This window comes from Leptinotarsa decemlineata, unplaced genomic scaffold, assembly GCF_025532065.1.
Source record: "Leptinotarsa decemlineata unplaced genomic scaffold, Ldec_3_MD MMD2_tig00026299_RagTag_RagTag, whole genome shotgun sequence".
In the NCBI taxonomy this organism is placed as follows: domain Eukaryota; kingdom Metazoa; phylum Arthropoda; class Insecta; order Coleoptera; family Chrysomelidae; genus Leptinotarsa; species Leptinotarsa decemlineata.
The window spans coordinates 2,875,672-2,897,372 of record NW_027412676.1 but is presented as its reverse complement, the minus strand read 5'-3'; the positions used below and the strand labels follow the sequence as shown (position 1 = coordinate 2,897,372).

General features: G+C 36.0%; 1 protein-coding gene across 3 annotated transcripts in view; it reads right to left on the bottom strand.

Moving 5' to 3' along the window:
* LOC111509010 (nucleolar protein 4) overlaps nt 1–21,701 on the bottom strand; it is a 363,566-nt gene that overhangs the window by 151,922 nt on the left and 189,943 nt on the right. For all 3 annotated transcript variants that reach the window (XM_074180686.1, XM_074180685.1, XM_074180687.1), the window contains exon 5: nt 17,363–17,739. In XM_074180686.1, the coding sequence (XP_074036787.1) occupies nt 17,363–17,739 (377 nt within the window). The remainder of the gene's footprint in view (nt 1–17,362; nt 17,740–21,701) is intronic.

The window sequence follows — 21,701 nt, the reverse complement described above, 5'->3', positions numbered from 1 at the left end:
GGCTTTCTTCTAATCTCTCCTCGATCAACTAATTCTGATAGATGTACCCTCAAACTGCTATAGAGTTTGAATATCGATTGAACTCACTGCGAGTAACAATCGACTGAAATAGAGTAGAGCGCGCTCCCGCCAAAAACTCGGAAAGCAAAATACTTGCAACCTTCAATTTAGATATTATTAGTTACTAATTCACTCTTCGTCACTTTCTGCATCTCCTGAAGACGCCATTTTCGTTCCTTGAACGCGCGTTGAGAAGAGTGTTGCATTTCTGGTGATTGGTAAAAGTGTTTGTTGTGGACTTCTTCAAAAAAAGGCGAATTTCTAACGTTAACTTTAAAACTTCACTAACCGAGCGGTTTCCATGGTTTTTCCCAATACAGTATTTATTGTGTCTATGTGAACTATGTAAAACAATATTATAACGCAATAATGGAGAAGAAATTATAGGCTGGAATAAAAAAATGTACTTTTATTCATTATTCGTCAATATTATTTTCTCGCCGGTAGACAGCTGTTTCAGCCTGTTGGGCATCGTCAGTAACGGGCAGGCGGTAAAAATAACTGCGTAAACGCAAGCAAGATATGAGTGGAACCACCTGTATCTTATCCTGGTTGCGTTCAGGCACTTAATTTTTTTTAGGTACTTTTCTTGGTTATTCACATTTTGTCTTCAATCGAGGACCGCCTGCCCGGCACTGACGATGCCCAACAGGCTGAAACAGCTGTCTACCGGTGGCTCTTGAATTGAAATCAATGTGGGAATGATCAGAATAGTACTTATCTATTCATGATTTTCATTGAATTATTTTTCAGCAACTTGACTTGATACATATATATATATATATATATATATATATATATATATATATATATATATATATATATTAAGAGCCACCGGTATACAGCTGTTTCAGCCTATTGGGCATCGTCAGTACCGGGCAGGCGGTCCTCGATTGAAGACAAAATGAGAAAAAACCAAGAAAGTACTTGATAAAAATAGCTGCGTAAACGCAAGCGAAACATAAGTGGAACCACCTATTGGTGTTCAAAGAGTACTTATCTATTTATTTTTTGATTTTCATGGAATTATTTTCCAGCAGCTTGACTGCATTAACCTTTCTAGATTTTATATATATATATATATATATATATATATATATATATATATATATATATATATATATATTTTGATTGATGCAACTAATTTTCCTTTATTTTGAGTATTTCAATATTAAATTCTACAAAAAGGATTTGAAGCTTTATATCTTCTATTAATTATCTGCGAGCGCTTTCGACAGTTGGTAGTACTGTCATCTTCTGGCACTCCTCAAACTGAGGAGTTTGAGGAGTGCCAGAAGATGACAGTTCTACCAACTGTCGAAAGCGCTCGCAGATAATTAATAGAAGATATAAAGCTTCAAATCCTTTTTGTAGAATTTAATATTGTAATATATATATACAGGTACGACAGGTAGGTACCCTAACACAATGCAAATTCGTAATTTTTCGTTTTGGAAATTTTTGTAACCGTAATGCTTCTTTCAAGGCTTATTTCTCCCTATTCAATTATAATTCGTAATATTTCTATGATTCTCAATCCTAGAAGTGACGAAAATATTAGTTTTTGGTCAAAATTTGATTGTTGTATAATTTGGTATGATCAAATAACATCTCAATTCCACTTTTGGCAAGTAATATGTCTGTTGAGCTATACCTAAATCGTCGTATTTCGAACATCCAAATGTTTAGACTTTACGAGTAGACGATTAGAAAAACATTTGGAGTACTATGGTGAATTTGACAGAAAGAAAACAAGAAAATATGTGGTTACTGGAAGTGTGAGGAATCAAATAAATGTTATGGGTTAGCGAATATTACCACATACAAATTTACACGGAGAAAACATCTTTTTTTAAAATTGTTCTTTACGAGAAATAGCCCACAATATTGGGGATTTCTGAAAAATGCACCAGAACTATTTTGAAAAAAAAAACAAAGATAAATGCTACAGGATACGCAAAGTTTATCACCTCAATAAAGTGATTACGGACAGAGAGTACGATTTGCGAAGTTGTTAAGATGTAAAAATAGGGAAGTTATAAATATTCGTGAAAAAATGATATGGATGAACGCATCAAAATTTACTAACAATGATTGCACATTTACATAGGGAAATCAATTTCCAAGAAATGTTCGGATTAAATGTGTTGGGAATTGTGGGAACTAACATCCTTGGGCCTTTCTTTCACGAAGAACATTTGAATAGTGGAATGCATCTTCATTTTCTATTCAATAAATTCGATGGCTACTTGGATGAATTGTCACTGAATACCCGCATTGAAATAAAATGGCTAGCTCGATCCCCAGATCTTACTTCTTCAGATTTTTTTTGTCTGGAGGTACATAAAGGATAAAATTTTTTCAACACCAAGTACAGATAAAGACCATCCCAAGCAAAAAATTAGAAGATGCATGTATTAGTATTACACCTATTATGCTAGATAATTGCCACGGAAATTGTCTGGAACGACAACCTATGTGCATTCAACAAAGAGGTCGTCAATTCGAGCATTTAATGTAGATTGCCATGTAGCTTTGATTTTCCGTATTGGTTTAATTTTTCCCAGAAGTTTACGATGAAATAAATTGTTTGATTTTTGTCACTGATGATGGTGGTTATTTCAAATAAAACGCTATAAAAATATCAAATGTGAAATATTCTTGGATCGTGAATTCATCGCTTCATGAATATCCGTATTCAAAATATTCCCTTTGTTCCTAACGCTGCTGTAACTTTCCTTCAGTGTTCGTGGCAAAATGTACTACTTCTGCAACGTCGCCGATGTTCATAGCATCTTGTATCATATCAAAGCTTGAAGTTGTGTTTGTATATTGAATATGTTCAAAGCACGATAACAACGAATTCTAACTTCATTTGCAGCAAAAGTTGTACAGAATACCTTTTTCAGTTGAACTGATAAACTCCAGAAAATGTTTTCTTCAAAACAACAAAAACAAACTCGTATGGTGAATATGATGTCCAACAAGAAATAAACACATTCAACCCCAGCAGAAATTCATTTCCTCTGGAAATTAAACAACTTTCATTTCTTATCCTCTAGACCATTTTGCCGTGTATATGATTCCACTGCTAGAGACACGTTGGGAGAGTTTTCAGTCACCCGAAATAAATTTGTTCTTTGTGGCCAAATAAAAAGTACTGTATACCTCGAAATCGATCCTAAAAAGAGTAGGGGGTGCACACACACGCACACCAACCTGTCCCCGACCCTCCCAACTCCACTAATCAATCTGTCCTGCCGCTTTCCAACGAATTCACCCTCATCCGCATCACTCTATATCTTTCACCCTCTCGTCCTCTTTCGCCCCTTCAACCCGGAGGACAATCGCAAGATACAAATAAAAATAATTAGTGGAAAAGCGCTTGGACATTGAGTAGAGTATGTCGACGTGTCGTCGTGAATATTGACTCGTTTTTGAAGAGTTTCATGTCGGGGAACAAGGGACGAAAGATATCGGATTTTTAGAATTTGTTTCTTTTTTTAGCCCGGCAACAAGAGCGGGCTTGCAGTTATTACTATAAAACTGATTATTTTTCGGTTGAAAATATTCGATATAGATTTGACATATAAAAATGTTAAAGAGAGTATTTCTAGAATAGATTAGTTACTTGGGAAAAACAGCTTTCTGACTATTTACTTGTTCATCATTAAACAAAAAATGTGGGAAACTTCCAAAAAAGGAAGAAAGACTACAACAAACGAATGTTTGGAATACAAACCCAGTAGAGGAAAGTGTTCTGTATAATTCAGTGTTCACATAAAAGTATTCGATTCGAAAGAACTTTTCTTTCGTGTAATTCAATGTTTATATGAAAGTAGATGTTTCAGAAAGATTTTTTCATCCAATTTGTGTCTGAACTTCTGTACTTCTTTGCATGATCCACACATCTATGTATAGAGTTACTTCTTTAAAAATTGATTAGTTCCTTCCTTTTTTTGGAAGATTCCCACATTTTTCTGTATCAAGGTGGAGTAGTAGAAAGCCAAAAACGTTCTCAGGAAGTTTATTCCACATAAACACAGTTCTCCTGAGGAAAGAGTTTTTAAACAGTGAAGTTCAAGGTGTACTGAGTTGAACCTCAAATCGATGAGCAGCCACAGTCCGTCTCGTATTTCTGATATGTACCGCTCTTGGTGGAATCAAATGTGCCAATTCACTTGAACACCTCACGTGAAAGTATCTATAGAAGAGAGACAAATCTCCAACTTTTCTTCGATGTTCCAGGCTATCAAGGTTGCCCGTGATGTTCGCGTCTCCAATCAGACGGATGGCTCCTTTCTGAATGGAATCCAGCAACTTCAGGGTATGTTTGGTGGTAGAGCTCCATACATGAGAACAATACCCTAAAGAAGGTCTGATCTGAGTTTTATAAAGCATCAAAAGTTGCTGAGGTGTGTATAGTTTTCTGGTTCGGAACAGTGTTCCAAACTTTCGAGAAGCAGCCTTTGAAATTCCAGCGACATGATTGTGCCAAGACATATTGGTGTCCATTTTAACCCCCAACAAACTTTTCGAAGCAGAAAGCGGAATTGTCTGACCTGACATTATATCCGGTTCGGAGACATTTATCTTCTTGGAGAAAACCGATGCCTGGATTTTCTGGCATTGAATTGAACCTGGTTACTTTCACCCCAATTCGAAATCACTTCTAGATCCTCATTAAGATATGCAACCTCCTGCTGCCGGTGAAGATGTGCTTCCGTAGCTGATGTCCTGGAATCCAAATGGATTGACGAGACAAGTGTGCTGTCATCAGCAAAGCGATATGTTGGATTCTAGTTTTTGTTCAATTAGTCGTTGATATATAATAAAAAGAGGGTTGGAAACAATACGGATCCCTGGGGAACACCAGCGTTGATGGTGAAAGTATTCGAGAGATATCCATCGACGGCTACTTGCAGGGAACGTTCTTTCAGGAAACTGGAGAACCATACACAGGATGAAATCAAGATATTAATGAATCCCCTATACAAATATTACTATTTTGACTGTTTATAAGCAAAATCAGAGAAAATTATTTCTATTTGGATTCAGACATTATCTTTCATTTCAGGCAAACTTACATCATCCTTTGATTTTTCTGTCATTGGGTGTACACCTGTAGAAAATGAAAGTATTATTATCATCTATATAGTGCTGAAGTGTAACCCTCAAAATTTGGCTCGTATTGTATAGTAAATACAACACGGTTACGTCATTTTTCATTTCGTGTATTTACTTAGGGAGCGACATCGAGTTCTTAACAACCCTTCGAAGTGTCCTTTTCATCCTCTCGCCACCCACACGGCCCGTCCTAAATACACTTTCTCGGTTAGATCAATGAGGGCCTTCGGGCCGGCACTCAAACTCAACTTACCCTCAGCCCTTAGCACTAATAACACCGCGCGCTGACATTTGAAGCGGACGGACGCGAACGAAAGGAACTACCCTTATCTGCGAGGGGGTGAGGGTGACAACTTTGTCGAGTGTTGACGACGAAACGTTCATAATGTTGATGACAAAATCGTCATTTCTCACAGAAATGTTATTGGGGTGATTCGTTTCATAATGGAATTATATTTCAATGGTAGATAGAAAATTTTTATAGAAGACCTAAACCTAAATGAAATATTCGAGCCATTCAACTAATTAAAAATTGATTCAAAGTTATTGCGCTCCAAACATCTCATGAGTTAATGATGTATTGAATGAAAGTAATTTTTGTGGAGGAAATTCAGTTTTTCATCTACCGAAGAACTATTTTCACATGAAAAAAGGCAAACTTTATAGTTGACCCCGATAAGTTGCTGCGTAAATACGGAGTATTTTTCACAAAAATAATGTTCTGTTTATCAATAATTTGTCGTATTTAATGATTTTGACTACCAAAAAAGTTAAGAAATTATACAATACTTATCTTAACGTTTCAGGGGAACAAAATCTGCCTCCGTCATCAGAAATGGACAAAATTTAACTTCATACTCAGCTCTTCCTTTGTTGATTATTTTTATTCTTCATCTTCTCCAGCAGATGTCAACGAAGTTTTTAAATGAGTATTATGTCAATCTTGTTGATTGACTCCTGAAATATTTGATACAGTACAAGATGATCTCTGATATTAGTATGTTGCTATTTCGCCACTATCCATATTTTTCTTCAAGACAGATAGCCAAGTACGATCCATTTTTAAGAAGCTGTTCGAAATACACTTCTCTCCAGATATGAGAATATATGCCTTTTTTTTTGTATACGTGTCTTTCGGTGAAGTTCATTAGCAATCATTCTCGTCTTGTTCCGATGTTCACCGTCTGATTTCTAAATGTGTTCTGACAATTTTGATCCTGTTATTTCTTAAGCAATCTCGATGTTTGTTCTCAGGCACTTTGAATGATCTGGAACTTTCACCAATCTAACTTTTACCACAAGAACAATGTATCTCATGAATGTTACTCCTAAAATATCTTCAAGACGTATTTGTTGAGCAAAGAATGTAAACAGGTCGGCTTTCAATTATAACTTCAAATGCCTTACCTCCTCCTCCAACACTTGTTAACGATCACCGTTGGAATTTGAATAGGGAGAGGAGTTGTTCCATCTGATTTTCCACCAAGTAACTTTTTTATTTTGGAGCCATCTGTTGGGAAAAACAGCTGTTCCGTATACTGAATTATGATACTTGATTTGAAATATACGAACCAGTCATAAAAAGATTATGAAAATTGAAAAAAGTTGTATTATGTCAACACAAAAATTTGACTACCATGTATAATTTCATGATGTGTCGTACTGAGTAAGTTTCCTATTTGAATTATAAGGGTGAATCAAGGTAATGATAGAAAAAAGTTCCTGAATCAAAAATTGATCCATCACATTCTTAGCTCGTAGAAGCTACTAAATGAAGTGTTTGACATATTTCAAAAATAGGAGTGACACTGAAATAATAATTATAATTCAGTTCAATTTTTCTGCATGCCACTGAAAATAAGAATGAGCTAGCTGCAACTTGCTGATCAATTTCTATGCTATTATTTGTTTCAAGTAGCGTAGTTTTTGCTTCCTTCCAATCTCACTACTCTGTAGACAGCCTATGAAAACATCTCTGAAAATTATTTTGCACTAGAGGCAATGATTCCCGGGTCCATAACCTGTTATCGTTTAACGCAGCAGTGCAGTTGTTGGGCAACTCAAAAAAACTTTAATATGTAATTAATACATAATATGTAACTCAAAAAATATCATCTCTAAGGAAGTTATGAATTAGTTGGCAGGAGTCACGATATATTATAAATAATAACATTATTTCAACAGTAACATTTCGATGATGGGAGAATTACGTTCGCTTTTTTTATTGTTTGCGATTCCACATTTGAATAATGATTTCTCGTTGAAGAAGTAATGTGCTGTAAAAAGGGTGTTTACATAAATATGTAAATCGGTGGGGTCTTTTCTTCCTGTAAACCTGTTTTGCATGCGATGAAGAATGAGAAACGCACCTAATATTCCGGAATTTGCTGAAGACCATCAGATGCATTTACTTCAAAACTTGAAGGGCAACGTGTAGAGTAAAGTAGATGTTACGTATAGATACATTTATAATAGGTTATTATATGATATATCGATTCAAAATATGAACAATGAGCATGGAAAGAGACAACAAATAAGTGAGTAGCACATCAAAATGTATCAAATCAGAGTTTATGAAATGATATATTCTCGAAAGAAGTGTTGATATTTAGAAGAGACTAACCGTATCATAAATCATCACAATTAATTGACACTGCTCATAAAAAAGCGGTCAATCACACACCAATTGATTCAATTGAGTATGTCATTCCGTATTTCGCAAAAAGAATTGGGTTTTTTCAAAGGAGCTCCATACATGAGATCAATACTGCAAAGAAGGTTTGACCTGAGCTTTATAGGTCATCAAAAGTTGCTGAGGTGTGTACAGTTTTCTGGTTTGGAACAGTGTTCCAAGCTTTCGAGAAGCAGCCTTTGAAATTCCAGCGACATGATTGTGCCAAGACATATTGTGTCCATTTCAATCCCCAACAAACTTATCGAAGGAGAAAGCGGAATTGTCTGTCCTGACATTAATATATCCGGTTCGTAGACATATCTTTTTGGAGATATCACTTCTAGATCCTCATTTATATATGAAACCTCTTGCTGCCGGTGAAGATGTGCATCCGCAGCCGATGTCCTGGAATCCAAATAATATGACAAAACAAGTGTGCTGTCGTCAGCAAAGCAATACATTAAACTCTTGATTTTTTCCAATAAGTCATTGATATACAATGAAGATAGGGTTGGTAACAATATGGATCCCTGGGGAACACCAGCGTTGATGGTGAAAGTATTTGAGAGATATCCATCGACGGCCACTTGTATATTATTTTACAAGGTGGGTCATCGAAAACTTGACATGGAGGTTTTGGGTACTAATCTTGCAAATCCTAAAAAACGCTCAGACAGGTCCATTTTTATTTGGAGGGGGACAGTTTTTCTCCCCATTTACAGCGTCGTCACTTCAACCGCGGAGCAGAGGGGTGAACAGTCCTTGGAATTTTATTAGGGAACTGGGGGCGAGTCGCACATCGCTTGAAAGATCTTGAAATTCTCTAAACAACAGAGTACACTTTTTTTTTATTTGCACGAACCATATTAAATTTAGAGTTGAAGTTACTTACTTTATTCTCATGTTAGCATATGCTCAAAATGGGCACCTCCAGCTTCTATGCAATGATAGAGATTCTGCTGGAAACGTTCTCGAACATTGTTGAGCATTTCGGAAGTGATTTGGTGACATTCATTTATGATTTGTTGTCGTAAATCTACGAGTGATGCAGAAGGAGTACAGTAAATTCTGCTTCTCAAATGACTCCACAGAAAGAAATCTAACGGCGAAAGGTCTGGTGATCGTGGTGGCCCGCATCCCAATCCAGTGATCCATAAAGTCTGATCTAAATACTGCCGAACAGGTAGAGTATAGTGTGGAGGAGCCCCATCTTGTTGAAATATCAACAGATCCACCCGATAATTGTGGTCATTTTCAATAATATCAGTGAGAAGGGAACAATAGTATTTTCCAGAAGGTCCAGATACATTTGTCCTATCAAATTGCCTTCTGAAAACAATGGGCCAACAATACTGTCACCAAAAATTCCAGCCCATACATTAAAATTTTGTGGACGTTGAGTATGCACTTCATGAAAATGTGAGGATTTGAATTAGCCGAATAGCGACAATTATGGCGGTTAACTGTGCCATTTAGAAAAAAAGAAGATTCATCACTGAAGCAAATGTTGAAAACAAAATGTGGATTTTCCACCGCTCGTTCACTAATCAACTCGCAAAATTGCAAGCGTCGATCGAAATCATCTTTATTCAGTTCTTTCGTTAATTTAATCTTGTAAGGATGCATTTTGTAGGTTTTTAAAATACGCCGAATGCTAGTTCGTGACACCCCAGAAACAAATGCTAACTTTCTTGTGCTCAAAGTATGGTCAAGCTCAACATGGTCCAGAATTGCCACTTGTATCGCCTCATTTGTTACTGGTGGTTAAATTTGCCGTTTTCATTTGCTACAGATCCAGTTGCGCGAAATTTTGCAATTAAATCGAAAACATACTGTCGCGACACATTCTTCCCATGTTGTTGATCGAACAGTTCAGCGGCTCTCGCAGCACAACGTCTATTTCCATAGTACAGATGAATCAACTCAACCCTCTCTGCAGTTGTGTGAACCATTGTTTCTTTAGCAACACTTTACGGCACTCACTACTAGTAATAATGTAGATACCACTATTAACATAAAAATGAAAAATAGAAACAGCATTTTAACCATTTCTCAATTGTAATAGTCCCCTTATCAGAGAAGAACTGAAAAATTAACAAAAAAGTAGCGTAAGAAACAAATGAAAGAGTTCCAAATACATTTCAACTGAGCAGTGGCGTACAACAATTTGTTGCTATTAACAATATTGAAAAAGTTAATTATCGGAAGGAACTCTTTAAATACGTTAAAATTTAAAAAAATGTGCACCATTGTTTAGAGAATTTCAAGATCTTTCAAAAGATGTGCGACTCGCCCCCTATTCCCTATTAAAATTCCAAGGGTTGTTCACCCCTCTGCTCCGGGGTTGAAGTGACGACGCTGTAAATGAGGAAAAAAACTGTCCCCGTCCTAATAAAAATCGACCTGTCTGAGCGTATTTTCGGATTTGCAAGATTAGTACCCAAAACCTCCACGTCAAGTTTTGGATGGCCCACCCTGTATAGTATATGTTATGATATAGTTTTCATTGAGCTTGAAACATGTGATGAAACATTTTATGATTAAATATTTATCGTAATTGAAATTTATTTCATTAATCACACTTGGCGAACTTTTTCATAGAGCGACCGTTTTCCCCCGTGTTCGCTAGGTACTAAAATTCTATATTATATTTCTTCAGACCTATATATGGGGTTGAACTTAACACACTAAACGTGTTATATTTGAAAGTAGTTGTTTCGGATGAACTTTTTCTTTCATCTCTGTGCATGATCTACATATATTTATAAGCACTTTTATTGAAGTTGATTTCCTATTTCTCCGGAAGGGTACCACATTTTTCCTTTTCAGTTCATAGAAAAACCCAATTCAATATTTAAAACACTCTCTGAAAACCATTACAGTCACTATTTGCAAATACTTTTTGAAGACATTCAGTGTTTCCGGTTCCAAAAAAACTAATTGATACCAATCTTCTCCTTTATTTTTCTCAAAAATCTCAAATTATAACGTTAATTGTTCGACACATTCACATGGGTATCACCAGTTTTCTCCGCCTAACGAAATAAATTACCTCATGAATGAATCAGTCGTAGCAGGAAACCGCAACTAAAAACCGAACCGAAGAATTTTGCAACCTGCAACCGCATTCCTATAAATCGAAAATCCCTCGATTTATGTGGGTCATTTTCGGGCTCTTTTTTTCAACCCCGTACACTCCGGATATAAATAATTGCCAGAGCTTCGGGTCAGAGCACGGGTATGCCGGTAGTTTCGAGCGAAAGGGTCGTTAATAAATGTTGGACCGTACTGCTGGCAGATAGAGCCGAAAGGACAAAAGGATATACGAGGAGAGAGATTGGGCGGTAGGAGGGACCGCTCTAAGAGGATGAGAAAGGTCCGGCGGGCCTAAAAAGGATGAATCATGAGCGATGGATCTCTCGTCGGGATAAGCTCCTTTAGAATGTGAAGGCTGAAGGACGGCGGGTAGCGAGGGGAGAATGGACGAGAGAAAATCTTGTAGTTTTCCCTCGAATGGAAAGTTTGTCGGCGACAACCGTCTGTCTTTGGCGAAGGAGAGAAATGACTGGAAAGGTCTCGAGGACAAGAATTCGTGATATATCAAACGAGTGATGGAAACGAATTTTTCACCGCAATGCTCCGGCAGGGTATTTAAGGCCATCGAAGGATTTTTTTGTCTGGCTTCGTTGGATGAATGGATTAACTTGTTATGTCGGATTAAACGGCACATGAAAGTTTTCTATGTTATTCAGTTCGCGATATCAAGGAAGTATCAAATGAAAATGATCATCGTAAATATACACGAATCTGAAAAAGTTGGAGAATGCTTAGACAACTATTTGAGTTAAAAATGAGAAACATATGAATGAAAATTTATGATCACAATAACACACTTCTACTGTGTTATTATGTTATTGATTTCAAATAGGTTTTACATTTTGTATGTGACAAAATGATCTAGGTTAGATTAGGTTCATAGTGAATGGGTATATTCGACCCTCCACCGCAACCGCAAGGGTTTATTGTGGCTCACACCTATTCACACTCGACCAAATAAACCTGGCTTCCTAACGAATCCGATTAGTTTGTATGGTGAGTGGTTTTTCAGGTCAGATGGTAAGAGTACGGCTCTGACGAACTCCAAAAACCTGATTCGGTCCCCAGCGAGGCAGGCACAAAGTATGTGCTCTGCTGTTTCATCATTTTCCAAACAGAGGCGACACACACTGTCTTCCGACAGTCCAAGTCCCTGCATATGATGATTCTAATGACTGTGCGTGAGTCAATCCTCGAAGAATGTCCCTACTGTAGTCTAACAACTGTTTGGTATCAAGCTTCGAAGGGTGAAGAAACGCCTAGGGGTGAGCCAATCCTGGAAGATTCTGCCAGAAGTCCATGAATCTTATTGATATCCAGGTGTTCAATCTTTGTTTGGCAAAGCCTAAAGCGATGTCAATGACAGGTTCCGGTCCGATGAAGCTGCTTGCAGCACCTTTGTTTGCAGGGGAGTCAGCAGTCAGCAGCCTCATTGCCTTCCAGGCCAGTATGGCCAGGAATCCAGATGAGAGACAATCTGTTAAGTCTTCTTATCGGGGAGAGTCGTTTTTGGCAATTTGCTACCAATTGAGACGTTGCTCGGTAGCTGCTAACAGCGTTCATCGCCGCTTGACTGTTCGAGAATATTTTTATTGACTTGTGTATGACGTTGTATTCTTCCAATCTCTCCAATCTCTCTCCAATAGCGTAAATTTCCGCTTGAAATACAGTCGCATAGGCAGGTTGATATCTCTGTCCTACATCTGTGACTGAAAACACCTGCACCAGAACTGGAAGGTGTTTTTGATCCATCTGTGAACCAACAACTATCTGTTCTTAGTATTTCCTTCTCCGGAGGATTCAGTTCTCTCTACTCGGGAATAGTACTTTATAAGGCAGTTCGTAGTTGACAGTTGGAGGCATAAAGTCAGAGGTCATTACCAGAATACTGTGACTTCCAGTGTCAACCAACAATCTGTGGCACTCTGCATTGAATTGATTTGTGCAATTGGCAATGTGCACAAGTGTGTAGGCAGTCCACCCAGCCTTTCTCTCCAGAAAAATGTGAAGAGGAGGTAGATCTAGAAGGATCTCCATTGTCGCTGACGGTTTGGTACTGATGGCACCACTGATGGTCCAAGCATTACTCTGTAAGCCAGAAAGCTTCGCCTGGGCAATTTTCTGTAAAGCATGATGATCTAACCCAACCTTACAGATTTGTAATGTACTGAACTAGTTGTTTCCCTTTCTTTAATTTTTATTTTATTAAAAATAATATTAAAAAATTATTTTAATATATATTTTATTTTATATTTTGAATAATATACTTACATTTCACCTATATAATTTACATTTAATTTTTATATATATGACACTATGAATTTTACCACAAGTTATTGCACTCATTGCTTTGTCAATAAAGACGTATTCTTGGATAATAAAGCACAGTTTCGATTGATTGATTGATTGATATTCCTCAGAAATGTAAAAAACACACAGGAGAAACCAGAAATATACCTAGTTCTACTCCACAAACACCAATATGAATCCAACAATTACAAACATCACGTTTTACCAGAAAAGAATGAATTAATTTGGCAATAGATATAATGTTAGAACAATATGCAAAACAAAATAAAAAAACTAAAATTCATAATCACACATCAAGAATGCGCGAGAATGAACATGATAATATATCAATAATATACAACTGCAAGATCGTTACTATCAGAACACATTAAAATTCTGTAGTAACGAATGACGAATTCAAATTCAAACCTGTTTTTCCGTTGCTCAGCTGTCGCCTCACTATAAATGACAACCCTTAAGAGTCGAAAGTTTAGCAAGCTGAGGAGTGCAGAGGTCTTGCCTTTTAACGGACGATTCCTAGCATTGAAATGAGAAGTAAAGTCGAGAGAAAAAGACAGAAATGGGATTAGTGTTAAGAGTGATATTATTTGTTCTATCACCGAATTAAATTTTCGAAATCTGTTGGAAAAATTAATTATTTGAATCCATAAATTCAGTTCATTTTAGGTTCACTTTTTATTGAAATATGTCATCCATTTAGATTCTTATTGCATCAATATCTAATAATAACAGCCTAAGTAATAGAAAATCAAGAGTAAAGACTAGATCACTGAACTCAAAACAAAAAAGTACATATTGACAATTTTCACGTACTTTCAATAATCATTACAGTTCAAAACGATACTGAAATAACCCTTAACTAATCAGCTTAGATCTTACTACTGTTCTTTTGCTTTATACAAAATCTATCATATTTATAAAGATAATCGAGAACTTACCTTCAGTTACTAATGAACTCAATATTCAACAGATGACGATATACCACTATTTTATTTTCACATTTATTTATCACATACAAATAGCGCGACATAATGAGTCACTCATTTGAAATCGGAGGAAATCTTTAGAACCACAAACAAAAACTTTCACTTCACATTGAGAATTTCCATTCTTTAATTCTTTCAAATAAACTAGTTCATAATTTTTTCATACCACTCAATCATTTAAGTATGATGTTGGAGTTTCAGTGTATATTATTTATAAAAAAATAATAGATGAGGATTAGATGAGTGGAAATGTCAACAAGCAACATACCTCATGCGAAATAATCAGAAGGAACATACTCCATTATTGAAAATAATGGAGTATCAAATATTCATATTCATCAGTAATTTCTGAATAAAACCTATATTTTCAACTTTGGTATAATTATAACAATTTCCTACATCTAATGCAATTTGTAACAAAGTATTAACATGTAAATTCAATGTAAGTATGTGAGAGCAATAAATATTCTACAAAATATATAATCTGATAAAAAATATGAAGCATTCCACAATATGATCATCAAGGACTGATTAATTTATTGATTTTGAAATTAATAACGATAAATTTCATTCAGTTGAGTTCGAAGTTTCTGAATTGGCAATTTTTTTATTGAATGATTATTCTAAACCGCATACAGGAAGCAATTTTGCAATAGCTAATATTTTTTGAGTATCCATACCAAAATATATGTTCATGCATATTTTCATTGAACAGTAGTAAAGTGTCGTGTCAAGTTATATTTGTGTTAACTTCAAGAAGGGTAAACCCTAAATCAGTATGACTATGATTCGCCAAAAAAACGTTCAAAAGTGAAAACGAAAAAAAATCATCTCAAATATCCTGAAGAGACAGTGACTATTGTGCCTCATTCTAAATATAATTTTTTGAAAGCATTCGATTTTTCAGTCATGTTTATGCACGGATTTTCTAAAAAAAAAATAATAAAGAAGAAGAAGAAGAAGGTTTGTGTGTTAGTTTTTTCACATAGAATAAGAATTGTCTCACTTTCTTCACAAAGGCTAGCTGATGGAATATAATCTTCCTATGTAGTCAGCATTTTCCCTCAAGACGTATTTTAGTTGAAGATATTCATGAATAGGATCTAAATTGTCAATCATTTTCAAAGAAAAATGATTTGAAAACCAATTTCTGAAGACATTTGAATTTTGGTTCAAATAACTGATAACATTTTGATACCGTCTGTCGAGGCCGCTTTTACCCGTTTGCTTAAATGTGAAATTCTGAGAATTATGTAGAAAACGTTTGTAGCAAATCATAATGCATAAACATAAAAAGAGTTTGTACAATCAGAGTGTTAATTAACATGAGAGAAAAAATATATATAAATAGAATTGCTAACATAAAAACACTAATAACAAACGGCACATATAAGATTGAATGCTAAAATGTAGAAATTGCAGATACTTAAAACAACATCATGAGAAACCATAGGTTGAAGCAAAAAATTCACCTACATGATAACTCACTGTTTTAGCAATAGCATTGGATTGATACTGATACTATTCAAGCTCATTTTATCCAGATTGAACAGGTCTGGTGTACTCAACCAGTACTTCAATATAACAGGATTTTATGTTGATAATTGACACAATTGAAGGTTGTGCAGCTCTTACAGAGTGTTGAGCCGATTAAATCCATTAGACCTGTTTACCCAATAAAATGAACATAAATAGGTGCTCATATTTGATATAATTCCTAAAATTTTAATTTTGAAACTGAGTTTTCTGAAAATAATCCTTTTTCTGAAAATGATCTAAACATATATTTTTCCATACCACGTTTAATCGATCATAATTTCAAAATTTCGCTTCTAAGCAGATGTGTAGGTAATGCTTAGAAGTTACTTTCAGATACAAACTAGAAGAAAGAGCCCATATAATCATCAAAATATAAGATAATTACTTTTTCCCATTCAGTTCGTACTCCAAACATTCGTTATGGAATAGAACCTAGAATCAGATATCATTTATATGAACAATATAGTATATGAAAGAGTTACGATTTTAAATGTCACTTACATGGAACAATATAATCCTCAATGGTGGAATTCGAAGTTTCGAAATAAAATAAGAGTATAAATGGATGTCTTCAAGAACTGACACCTTGACATGAGTGGATTTGTCTCATCCGTCGTAATTTTATGAATGAATAGAGTGAATTAAATCAATACTCCATTTTGTTATATTATCCAGAACGGTGCTGATGAGGTGATAAGACAAGTGTCTCATTCCGAAACTTCGAAGTCCGCCATTGAGGATGGTAGTGTTCCGTGTAAATGACATTTCGAATTGTAACTCTTTCATATATTTTAATGTTTCTATGAATGATATCTGACTCAATTCCACAATGAATTTTTGGAGTACAAAGTGAATAACAAAAAGTGTTTTTGTATAATTACATGTTCACATTAAAGTAGTAGTTTCGAAGGTATTTTTTCTGTCTTGTTATTCAATATTCATAGAGAAGTAGTTGGTTCGGGAGGATATTTCCTTCCAGTGTGTCTCTGAAAGTAACGTCTATGCATAATCTTCACATCTTTTCAAAGAGTTTATCTTGAACTTAATTGATTTATATTGTAATTATTATAAACTCAAGTCATTTGCTTAGCAATATTTCGAAAATTATGCATTGGGACACATTTCAACTGATTCAACTCGGTGCACTCGGGATACAACTTTCGGAAAAAAAGCCACTAGCGCACATTAAAACATCTTCCCACGATTTCAATTATTTTGTAACTTGAATGTAACTTTTATGTAACTTGAATGTAACTTTTATGAATCAATATCATATGTGATCTTTCACGAAATGCTGATTACTTTTTGTCTATTTCAAATTTCAAAAATACTCTTCAAGATATTTGAAAAGAACGCTTTTTCTGTTGAAGCACTCTGTTGGGATATTTCATCACATTTATTTAGGTTTTTTTTAATTGAGAAAGCTCTAACTCTGAACTAAGTGCAGAGAAATTCGACAGTTTGAATGAAACCTCCAAAGTAGTCGCAGTTTCATCAATATTGAACGAAAACATCAATGAAAATAATGCGAAATCGCCTCATGCATAAAACGTTCAATGACAAAACTCACGTGCTTGTTCTCAAATTTGAACGCGTCCTCGTCTCGACATCCCAAACTCCTCATATACTTCAGGTACGTGGTGGTGATCGGCAGAGAGTAATCGATGTCACCTCCGAGGAGGACCCTCTTCCTCTGCGGTTCATCGTTTTCGATTGTTTCCACGGGGGACCAGAGTTTAGGAGCGGCCTCGTAGGGGCGTTTTTTGGATGGACTTTTCGGAGGGTCGCGGGAGGTCAAGTTGCAGACGTCGAGGGGGTTACTTGATCTTTTGGTGGAGTCAGGAGTACTGGTTTTCAAAGGACCTTCTCTTTTAGGCGGCGTTTGAGGTCTGTCATGTTGCGAGGGGGGTTGGTCAGTTGGGGGACTCAGACAAGCTCGGTCTACAGCTGGAAAAAGAAAGAATATAAATTAATATAAGAATGTGAGCCATAGTGATTTGATTTCTTTCAAATATCTACTGTCTGTCCATTTTTGTTTCACTCTCTGAAATATCTAACTAGAAAACAAAGGACAGTGAAAATGACAATTTTCAAAACCATAAACACATCATATTGATATGGAACACGAACCAAGTCAATTCAGATACATTTAACCTCATTTTTGTAAACATACACAGATACACGACGGTTCATGATTCATTTTAAAATGTTTGTATAATCTGAGATAGCTATTCCATATCCTTGACTTTGAAAAATCGTTATAATCTGGAAATATGTGTAGTAGGTACAATAATAATTATCTGGTATACATATTTCCAATTTTTCTAATAATATCGGCCTTAGTATGTTCAAATAAAGCTCATTTTATAGAATATGTATTCGACCAGAAAGCTCAGGAATGAAATGTAGGGTCTTCCAACAGGAACTTCCGAACTTTGACAATTCATGTCGGCCACGATATTGAAGCTACATCTGTCAAATTAGTTGTCATTTATTCTGCCTGTTTTGCCAAATCAGAAATATAACATTCAACAAGTGCAAATAATAACATTGTTTTATCAAAATGAGTGTTTATTCGGACAATGTACCGCGCGCTTTGCCCATTTTACGGTGGCCATAATCGTCCTACCAAGAGGACTATTTGCAATGTGGTAGATGAATTTGTGTTCACTGGTTCAGTAAACGATCGACCAATATCCGTACATCGACGAAACGCAAGATCTGCCGAAAACATTGCCGCTGTCTGTGAGGGTGTGCAGGAGAAACCGAAGCAGTCGATTTCGGGTCGCTCACAAGACTTGGGCCTTTCGCAGACCACAACTTGGTAAATCTTGCGTCGTGATTTCTGTACCCGTACGGAATTCAACTGACCCAGGAAATAAAGGTGAACTACCATAGACAACGACGTTTCTTCGCTGAATGGGTTCTGGAGCAGTTGATAACTGACCCTAATTTTCATAGAAAAATAATCTTCAGCGATGGTGCCCATTTCTTGGATGCATGGGTATACGTGAACAAACAAAATTGACGAATATGGGACAATACGACTCCACATGAAGTCCAAGAACATCGAATGCATCCCAAAAATGTCACTGTTTGGTGTGTATTTTGGGCTGATGGCGTCGTCGGTCCATATTTCTTTGAGAACGACGTTGGCCAGGCCATCACTGTCAACGGCGAGCACTATAGGTCGATGATTACCAACTTCTTTTGGCCTGAATTGGATGATCTAGACACCAACGAAATGTGATTTCAACAGAACGGTATTACGTGCCACATTGGATATTCTGCATGAGCAATTTGAGGGCATAGTCATCTCACGTGGAGGTGATGTGAACTGGCCACCGAGATCGTACGATTTGACCCCGTTAGACTTTTTCTCGTGGGGTTTTCTTAAGTCGCACCGAGATCGTACGATTTGACCCCGTTAGACTTTTTCTTGTGGGGTTTTCTTAAGTCGCAGGTGTATGCGAATAAGTTACAAACCATAGCCGTCCTCAAAGCCAACATAACCCATGCCATCAATCAAATTCAGCATGAGTTATACGCCAGAGTCATGGAAAATTCTCCATTTCTGATGTGCTCTACCAAGAGAAGCAAGCCGTGACGGACATTTGGACGATGTTATATTTCACACATAATGGCATCAATGGGCCTTTGAAATGAATTAAAAAAATCAGATGATATCTCACATATGCTTTGTTTTATTTCAATTTAAAGATAGAAAAGATCTTTTATTATAATAATAATGAATGAATTTATTGACAGCGGAACTAACATGATACAATATGGCGGAAAAAAAAATACAAATTTGTTAATAGGATACAAGATTAAACAGAGGTCATTCTTTCTCTTGCACCTTATGCGTCTGCCACCATATCATTGCGAACATACTCCAATAGAACTCGTTTGAGCTCAAGTGAAAGGCTTCGGTACAACAAGAAACACGATATTTAAAATAAAAGATGTCAAAATACTGATTTATCTGGTGATAACACATCATAATGAACATACATATTCATTTTGTGAATATTTTTTTTAATTGAAAATGCAATATCAATAATAATTGTATATAAATACCCAAACGCTCGCCACTGAAGGTAGAAAACGACTCGAACACTCAAAAAATATTTTGTTGGCGATACAAAAATATAATGTACCGGTAAAGTATCATAAATCCTCCTATACAAACTGTGGCAATTCATGATGAAACCACAAAACTTGTGTTTGAGCAGCACCCTGTTAGCGTTTTGCGTTTATAATGAGCATTTATTCCTTTTCACTATAAGAATCATCAAAAAAATGTCTACAAAGGAAACGGGTACAGCGAAGGAGAATTCGAACGGGCCATACGACCCAGGAGGGAGGTCGCCAAAGAAACCCTAGCTAGACTAGTCAAGGGAAAAGATTTTCTTTCCTATGTTAAAAAATGTAACAGACCTGATTGGAAGAATCTTTGAAAAACACGCTGTGAAACCAATATTTGGGCCAACGAAAACTATCACAGGAAGTCTGAGGTCAGCTAAAGACCCCAGAGAACCTTTAGCAACACCCGGGGAATACCGGATTCCTTGGAGTTGCGGGTCGGTCTACATAGGAATCACGATAAGAAGTATAGGTACCCGTCTCTCCGAACACAAGAGAAATTGTCACCTTGGACAAACCGACAAACAATAGAAAAGAAGAGGCAATGAACATTAATAAAATCTGGGTAGCTTATTTGTAGTTTTTGCAACTCGAGCACTTCAAGCGTTAATGTCTACCTCAGTGGTAGACGAAACGTCAGGCATTAAAACCTGCTGACCACGGCCGAACAACCAAGAATATAGCATTCATTGAAACAGTACATTCATTATATCTACTAATTCTTTCAAATGAGTCATATAGTGCACACCCTGCACACGTGTATCAATAGCAATTTGCTTGAATTTCTTTCAATCTCGTCTATAACCGATCTATTTTGTTTGGATTCTACTTGATTTATTTATTGTATTTTTTGGGAAAGAAAATGTTTGGCTTTCTACTACTCCATCTTGATACAAAAAAATGTGGGAATCTTCCAAACAAAGGAAGGAAGTAATCAATTTGAAAATAAGTCACTGTATACATGGATGTGTAGATCATGCAAAGAAGCAACTTTCAGACACAAACTGGAAGAAAGCCCTCCTGAAATAGCTATTTTGTATTTCTTATTATTATTCGAGTTCGTATACGGTTTTCCGTTTGTTATAATTTTGGTTCACATATTCTTCCAGTTTTGATTTCATTTACCGTTTATTAGAAATGACTCTGATTTTTATAGGTTTAACAATTTTGTACCAAAATATGATATAAATTTCTGTGTGTGTGTGTTAGTCTACACAGGAGAACATTTGTTTTCTGCTCAGATTTAGTTCGTGTGTTGCAAGTATGACTTATCTGAGAGATGAAGGTATTTTGCATCCATATAAAGCATCAATAGGTATATAGTTTTCTTGCCCAATTTCTTTGTAAAGGTCTTCAGTTGATCTATTTTTCTTAAAAATTATTTTTGATACGGTATTTTGTATGACCTCTAGAACGTGTAACAATGTTTTACTGAGACCACCCCATATAATGATACAGTACCTCAATAAAGATTCAGCGAGTGAGTTGTACATCGTAAGTGAAAGATTTATATTATCCAGATTTCTGATTTGATAGAATTTATAAACCAACTTATTAAATCTCTTAACTGTTTTTCCAATGTGTACTTCTCATCGCAGGTGTTGGTCGACATATACATCCAAATACTTCATGTTGTCAACTTTTCAAATTATTGGACATGAACACTGCGTTGTGGTTCGGCATATATACTTATGTAGAGTGAGAGTGTTATTTGAGGGTTGGTCTTTTTGGTTGTGGTGAGTGCAATGAACTCAATTTTTCTC